This window comes from Nesoenas mayeri (assembly GCF_963082525.1).
Source record: "Nesoenas mayeri genome assembly, chromosome: 4".
Taxonomy (NCBI): domain Eukaryota; kingdom Metazoa; phylum Chordata; class Aves; order Columbiformes; family Columbidae; genus Nesoenas; species Nesoenas mayeri.
This window is the reverse complement of record NC_137540.1, coordinates 24,735,529-24,743,798: the sequence shown is the minus strand read 5'-3', so window position 1 is coordinate 24,743,798 and position 8,270 is coordinate 24,735,529. Positions and strand designations below refer to the sequence as shown.

Below are 8,270 nucleotides of genomic sequence, written 5' to 3'. Positions count from 1 at the left end.
AAGCTGTAAATTTATTTTGTATTGAATTGATCATGAATCCAAGCTGAACCATAATTAATTAACTCCCATTATGAGCTAAATATTTTTGAAAAATACCCTGTGTTGCTAACACAAAGTCACGTGATAGACTCTGCATGCTCTGCAATATATTTATTTGGTGTAATTATCATTAGTCTAAAATTATGTGCTGTACTACTCAAGTTCATAGAATCATAGAAAGGTTTGGTTTGGAAGGGAGCTCAAAGACCATCTCGTTCCAGCCCCCCTGCCATGGGGGGCAAGATACCTTCCATTGGACCAGGTTGCTCAAAGCCCTGTCCAACCTGTCCTTGAACACTCCCAGGGATGGGACATCCACAGCTTCTCTGGGCAGCCTGTTCACCACCCTCATGGGGAAGAATTTCTTCCTTATGTCTAATCTTAATCTACCCTCTTTCAGATTAAAGCCACTCCTCCTTGTTCTATCACTACATGCCCTTGTAAAAAGTCCCTGTCTTTGACTATTCCCTGTCCTTTGACTGTCTTAATTATCAGCTTTGATAGCTCTGGTTCTTAGTAGCTCTTTATGTGTTTAATAGTCTTCTCTATCTAAATTTCTGCTCGCTCTAGAGTTACTGTCTTCCTTTTTATCTTCTATTTGTAAAAGGGGAAATAAGAGTTCCTTCATTATGTTTTCTGGTTCTTTAATTATGCTAACCTTTCTTTAAATGGTTTCCTGTTTCCCAAAATGCTGCTAGATGTTTGAATGTAAGTGCTGAAGGTAGCACTTCAGGTACAATCCTGTGAAATCCAGATACACAGTGATCTTTATACTGTAATTTTCTTTTTTCTTGTTAAATAATCTTGTGATGCCACTAGTGATGGGACTGTTGTGTTGAACAGGGACTTCAGTTTTTCCTTGAGGAGGATGCTCTGTTGGTTCTTCAACTTGTGTGTGTGCTGAGCAAGAACACAGAGGCTGGTGCACGGATGTCTGTCATTCACCTTCCCTCTTTGTAATTAACGGCTTCCTTGCTACTCGTCACCTGCACAGTTCTTAAGTCATTATCCTTTGGTGTTTTTCTTCCAGCTCATTGACTAAACTACAAAATAAGATGTTCCCCTGGGACTAGAAACCACCTGCAGTATGATGCTTTTTTGTTTATAGTCATGGTTTGTGACTTATTTATTAACTGTTTAATTTACTTTTCTCTGCTTGGCTCAGTTCTTGTTTCATTGGGCTTTCCCAAGGAAAATATCATGCTCTACCAAGCCAGAGGGCTTGAAAGAGCATGTGAGCTCAGTGCTTTTAACTTGAACAAACTTGACTTGTTTACTGTAGCACTGGTTAGTTTGGAGGAGTTTTCATGCTCTGTGGCTCAGTGAGACAAACTACAGCAACATGTGTTGAATTCCTTTGCAATGTTTATATAGTGTCTCTCATGAAATACTTCTCATTTTCCTACAATTATTTCTGTGCAATTTTGTATAATAGCAATTATGATTAGTAGCTCTGTAGCAAAGAAATGTTTTATGTCTGTTACTTCCAAGAACCAACTGGCCTGTTCCTGTCATCCTTTTCCCACAAATGCCTTGGCTTTTAAGAGCAGCTTAAACTTTAACTGGACTGGAGTTCTTGGCCTGCCAAATTGAACAATCATGAAGTGTTATAAAAGGTAAAATGCAAAACCCCATCAGTTTTCCTGTATCTGGGAGGCAGTAGCATCCCTCTAAATGTCACTGTTTGAGAGAACCAAAGATGCTTTTTTTCCTGAGGTAGTGTGGTCTGGGCCAGAATGCTGCAGGCTATTTCCATATTTGGGGCTATTTCTCTGTTTTGCAAGGAGGTGAAGTGCTCCTTCAGTAGGCGTAGAAAGCAGCTTTTCAATTAATCCTTACCCAGATGACCCAGTCTCAGCTCCAGTGGCAGCATCCTGGGTTTTCCGTAAGCTGCCTTTCGAGCTGTTTCCTTAACCTCCCCCAGCTACCACATCCTCTGCGGGGAGAAGACTAATGTGAAGAAGGGTGGTAGTGACACCAGGGGTGTCCTTTGCTGCCTGGATGTGCTAGTAGCTTGCAGCTTAATCAAACTGTACAAGGTTTTAAAAAGGGTGACAAGGATGGTCAAGGACACAGCACAGCTTCTGTCCAAGAAACAGCAAAGCAGGAAAGGGCTCTTCAGCCTGGAGATGAGATGGCTGAGAAATCTGCATTAATGAGTGCCAGGGCAAGAGTGAGCAGAGGCCAGTTCTCCCCTCATTTTCCAGTACAGGAATCTTGGGCTGTATCCAAGAGTGATGGTGGCAGGCTCAGAACAAATGAAAGGAGATAGTGTGCAAAAGATGTAAATAAAGTGTGATTAAGATGCACAAGTATTTGCCAGAAAATATTGTGGTTGATAAAGGGAAAATGCAGTTTAAGGTGTAGGTAGTGGAAAGTATCGTTGCATACTTGTCTTAGTTATCCTGCCTGTCCCTGAGTTGGAGGTGGATGCTGGGCTGGGTGGATTCTTTCAGTCTCATTGTAGTCATCCATTTGTTCAGTTTTGACCCCATTCTGTTTGGATGTTACTTATGTAGGGGAAAATACACCACCTGATACCTTGTGGCTAGATGGAAAGGAGCTGAAGGATCCCAGCAGACTGTTGGCTCTACACGTGAAGGTTTGCATTTCTTCGGCTGGAAATATGTGGGCCTAAGGAAGAATATGAGCTTGTGGTGTAAAGCAAGTTGCGATGAATTTTTGTCCTTCTGATTTTTAAAGATCAAAACCTTGTTTCCAGGTATTGCTGTGAGCATGTGTGGGCACAGCCTTACAGGGTGAGTATTTAGGCAGTGAATCAAATGAGCGGGTTACATGAATTCAAGTGGAGCAGACTCCCTCAAGTATGTTGGAGCTGCCTCGAGTAGGGGGTCTTGCTCTACACACCCTGCTTGACAGCTGGCACTGCAGAGATGGAAAAAGGTGAAGCTGAAATGCTGCTGTGCTCTGACAATCCCAGCATGCTGAAAGACTGCTTAAAAAATGAGAGAGCACTACAGTCAAGGGTGACTTAAAGTGTGCTTAGGACCCCTCTTGAGTTGCTCGAGAAAGAAAAATGATTCAGAAGCTACAGACAATTAGCTTTGTTCCTCATTCTTCACATCCTACTCTGTGGATCAGCTGGATATGGTGACTGCTCCCCATGGCCAAAATGGTTGATAATTCTTCCAGTGTTTTGGAGGAGTGGGAAAAAAAAAGTTTAAATCCCTGAACCTTAAGGAACTTCGCATTCTACAATAACTCTAAGATCTTGTTGCTATCATGGCTATATGTGTTTATAAATGGTTACTTTAATTTACTTGATTATTACTGTAATGGAGTGTTAATCATATTCATCTTACCTACTTGGGCTTGGACTGGGAAACAAGAATTGCATTTATCAATATATAGTATAGAGCATGATAGAACTTATTCTTAATGCGTCCTGTTGCAGCATAACAGATTGCTGCAACTGGAAAACAAGTATGTGAATGCAGACGTAAATCAAAGAGATAAAGACAGGCTTGTGGAAATCTAATTTTTTTTTAATGGTGTAATTGCCTTATTATCAAAGTGTATTGTCTTAGAAAGTGTGCTGAGTAGTTTGGGGTGTTAGTATTGTTAAGTGTGAGACAATGGTGATAGAAAAAGCTGTGCTGTACATCTCTTCATAATTGTAAACTACTCTGGTATTTTGGTTGTCTACAAGAAATCTGAGCAAGCAGTGTATTTGCTGTATAAGCTTTTTATGGTGCAACCTATGGATACTTCTTGAAGGGTCTGGGTTTCTGGTTGTTTTTTTTTGTGTGTTTGTGTATGTTTCTATGGTGGGCTTGTGTTAAGCTTTTACCTCTTATCTGTGATGGAGATCAAAATTGCGTGTCAGATGCTTGGATAGTCACTGTGGGTATCCACTACTAAGTGGTTTTGCAAAATACAAAACAAGAAATCCTGGATGCTCAAAAGAAATCTTCTCTGTGGCAGTCACAATATTTGTGCAGCTGTTCCCACAGATGTTTCTTTTTTCCTTTTTTTTTTTTCTTTTTTTTAAATTTTTTCCTAAGAAGCAAGCAAACTGAGGGGGAAATGTTAAAGGGCCTGCCTGGAGAAAGAGAAAACTTGCAATGCCTTTTAGTTAAGAGATAGTGATGCACCTTGTTTTAAAGGATGGTGAATTCCTATGTTTGCAAGTACAAAGCCTGCTTAGGCTCTGTTTTCAGTAGAGATAAATGGAAGTGTCCTAAAATGTGAGCTTTGCAAATGGACTTAGCACACGTTCCCCCCCACCCCCGATGAATAACTGGTGTCAAGATGGGGGACTAGTTTTGTTGATATGTATTGCAAAATATCATTAGGCATCCACTATAAGACAGGTTTATTTGTAGTGGTATTCACCATTTTAACAAAGCAAATAACAAGTCCCTTGTGTGGCAGTTGGAAGTCTTGAAGGTTCTGTTTAAAAACAGTTCAAGTAAAAATTCTTAAAAGTCAAGAAATTAATTGGAATGTGAAGCATTATTAACATTGCATGCATGATGCCAAAACTCCTCCTCTCAGGAGAGAATGGCACTCAAACTGGAGTCAGTTAACTTCATCCTCCAGAAATGCATAAGAAATTACATTTAGAAAAACATACATGTGTATAGAGAACTATGTCTCGATGCCAGCAGGCTTTCCTAGGTTGGGTTTTTATCTCATGGGACATATGTAAGTGTCAAGAAGCTGTAAGAAGGCATGTTGTAAGTAATGTTTTTGAGTCATAAAAGCTTCTGAAAACCAATATATATCTGTAAGCAAAACAGACCTGGTTCTTTTTGGTTGTTCAGTTTTCCATGTAACCTGGTACCTGTGGGATGTCTGCAGCCTAGACTTAAGCAGATGTGCTTCAGATCTCTTTCTTGAGAGATCAGACGTGGCTTTGTGTATTCTAGTCAAAACGAGGGAACAGCCTTCATCTGTGTACATAAATATATCAGGTGGGTAAACACCAGGGAGGGAGCAGAAAAGAACTATTCTGGGTGATGATGCGGGAGTAAATTGGTAGAGCATGTCTACAAGTGTGCTGGCATGAAAAAAAGCTTTTAACAGAGCAGTGGCTTCCTGGGTAACCTTGGGACTGCTGGGCTGGGGGTGAGGGGAAATATTAAAATAACTGTTTTGATGGTGCTTTTTCACTCTTCGAAAGTAACTGCATGGCTGGCTCCTGTGGGGCTTCAGAAGCTGGTCTTAATGAATCGGAGGTCCTTTTCTGTCCTGCCTATCACTTATGGACAGATGTAGGAGAGGAGCCTAGTACCAAAGTGTAGGAATACTTCGCACGTATAATATGAGGTGCCAAGGCAAAAATAACAATAGACAGCAAATCAGTGTGCTCATGGTAGGACCCTTATCGTTATTTTCACTGCGATGATTCTGTCCTGGGCAAACTCTTAATTTGTTTCTGGTAACTTCACTGATTTTGAAGAATTTACCAGGTTTGAGTGTTGATGTTGCAAACAATTTTGGTTGCTTGCCGTAACGATTTTTCTCCTGATTTAGTCAGTTGTTACTGGTAGGCTTTACCACATTGAGGGACAGTTATTGAGTCTGCTCTTTGTGGTGGTCTGTGGGTCTTTGAATGGGAGTAGCCACAGAAGTGCCTTCAAACACTGCCTTGTGCTGGGTGTGAGGGGAGCGGGAGGCTTCATGGAAGGAGCAGGGGAGCAGCTGTGCTGATGACTGTAAATAGGGAAGCTTGACACAGCTTCTTATGTGGTTGCCTGTCTAGTCCTCCCATTTAATACGTGCTGAGTTTCTATGTGTACCTCTAGTACTGCTGTCAGCCTGGGCTTGCAAAGGGCTCTCGGCTGACACCAGGAGAGGACTAAAGCAGCCGGCTGAGTGTGCGCCACATGGCACGTTCAGTGTCAAGACTATTTATCATGTAACAAGATTAAGCCATTGTGCAGCACTGCTATACAGTGCAGGCTCACGCAGCTCCTGGTACTTTCCCCTGGCAACTGGAAAAGTGCAGAACAGGAGTTTGGCATGGAGGTGATTGTCTGCTAGCATTAGAAATAAAATCCTAAATGCCGAGACTCCCAATGGATATTTGCGTGTTATTTGATGGTATCACTCCTGGGACACTGCTTCGGAGATCTTCCTCTCCCAGCATGAACAGGAAGGCTATGAAACGTGAGTTGTACCATTTCTTACTTCCATAGGGACTATTAGGAAATCATATCTTAGCGAGAAGGACATATTAATTATTATTATTCTCTCTATATGACTCTGCAGTAAGTATTTTGTACCTTGCTTAGGCGACCAATAAGTAAGGATAAATTGCTGTACAATACCTAGTGGAAATACCCAGTAAAGGAAATAATTTATAGTCTGTGCTGTTATTTGGAATGCTGGATGAACCCAGGATGATGAAACAAGAAAGAAAAGGTCATGCTACCACACTGGTGGCGGAACACCTGGAATAATGGGATACAAGCACTGCTACTGAGAGATTTCGGAGGACACGCCTTTGTGGTATGTCAGTTCCTTTTCTGGATGTGAAAAACAGGCAGTTATCACTGAGGTATTGCTGTTGACAGGTGTTTATGGCAGGGAATAGATGTGATTTCACCCGCAGACCGTTCGTCTGATAGCACTGCTGGACTGCTAAATTGTAAACAGAGCAATTGGGGTGTGTTGATTGATGTGGAAAGGTGGCAGGAGGAGCTAATTATTCCTCAAATTACTAGTCAGAAAATATTGGTGGTTTTTGCCTCAGAGTTCATAAAAGCTTTCCCCTGCTGTCTAGCTCTTCCTTAGAAGTATGATTACCTTAAGACAAGGATAACAGAATCACAGAATGTTAGGGATTGGAAGGGACCTCAAAAGATCATCTAGTCCAATCCTACTGCTGGAGCAGGAACACCTAGATGAGGTTACATAGGAAGGTGTCCAGGCAGGTTTTGAATGTCTCCAGAGAAGGAGACTCCACAACCCCCCTGAGCAGCCTGTTCCAGTACTCTGTCACTCTCACTGAGAAGTTTCTTCTCAAATTTAAGTGGAACCTCTTATGTTCCAGTTTGAACCCATTATCCCTTGTCCTATTATTGTTTGTCATTGAGAAGAGCCTGGCTCCATCCTCATGACACTCACCCTTTATAAACATTAATGAGGTCACCCCTCAGTCTCCTCCAAACTAAAGAGACCCAGCTCCCTCAGCCTTTCCTCATAAGGCAGATGTTCCACTCCCTTAATAATTTTTGTTGCCCTGCACTGGACTCTCTCCAGCAGTTCCCTGTCCTTCTTGAACAGGCCCAGAACTGGATGCGGTATTCCAGGTGTGGTCTCACCAGGGCAGAGTAGAGGGGCAGGAGAACCTCCCTCGACATACTAACCACCTCCCTTTTAATACAACCCAGGATTCCATTGGCCTTCTTGGCCACAAGGGCACAGTGCTGGCTCATGGTCATCCTGCTGTTCACCAGGACCCCCATGTCCCTTTCCCCTGTGCTGCTCTCTAATAAGTCATTCCCCAACTTATACTGGAACCTGTGGTTACTCCTGTTCACATGCAAGACTCTACACTTTCCCTTGTTATATATCATTAAATTTACCCCACCCCAACTCTCCAGCCTGTCCAGGTCTCGCTGGATGGCAGCACAGCCTTCTGGCGTGTCAGCCACTCCTCCCAGCTTGGTGTCATCAGCAAACTTGCTGACAGTGCACTCTGTTCCCTCATCCAAGTAATTGATGAATATATTGAATAATAATGGCCCCAATACTGACCCTTGAGGCACTCCACTAGATACAGGCCTCCAACTAGACACTGTCCCATTGACCACGACTCTCTGGCTTCTTTCCTTGAGCCAGTTCGCAGTCCATCTCCCTACCCGATCATCCAGACCACACTTCCTTAGTTTATCTGTGGGGATCGGAGACTGTGTCAAATGCTTTACTGAAGTCAAGGTAGACCACATCAAACTGCTCTGCCATCATCTATCCACCTGGTTATGTCCTCATAAAAGGCTATGAGGTTGGTGAAGCATGACTTCCCCTTGGTGAAGCCATGTTGACTGCCCCTAATGGCCCTTTTATACTTGAGATGGCACTAAGGATAAGTTGTTCCATCACTTTCCCAGGGATGGAGGTGAGGCTGACCGGTCTGTAATTACCCGGGTCCTCTTTCTTGCCCTTTTTGAAGACTGGAGTGACATTTGCTTTCCTCCAGTCCTCAGGCACCTCTCTCGTTTCCCAAGACTTGACAAAGATGATGGAGAACAGTCCAGCAA

The 8,270-nt window shown here is 42.7% G+C and overlaps 1 protein-coding gene across 1 annotated transcript in view; it reads left to right on the top strand.

The window, feature by feature from the left end:
- Positions 1 to 6,068: 6,068 nt before the first annotated feature.
- Positions 6,069 to 8,270, top strand: part of ARHGAP24 (Rho GTPase activating protein 24) — a gene marked incomplete at both ends in the record, with an annotated part of 199,119 nt that continues 196,917 nt past the window's right edge. The window contains one exon of the mRNA XM_080343937.1: positions 6,069 to 6,174. Coding sequence (XP_080200063.1) covers positions 6,069 to 6,174 — 106 coding nt within the window. The remainder of the gene's footprint in view (positions 6,175 to 8,270) is intronic.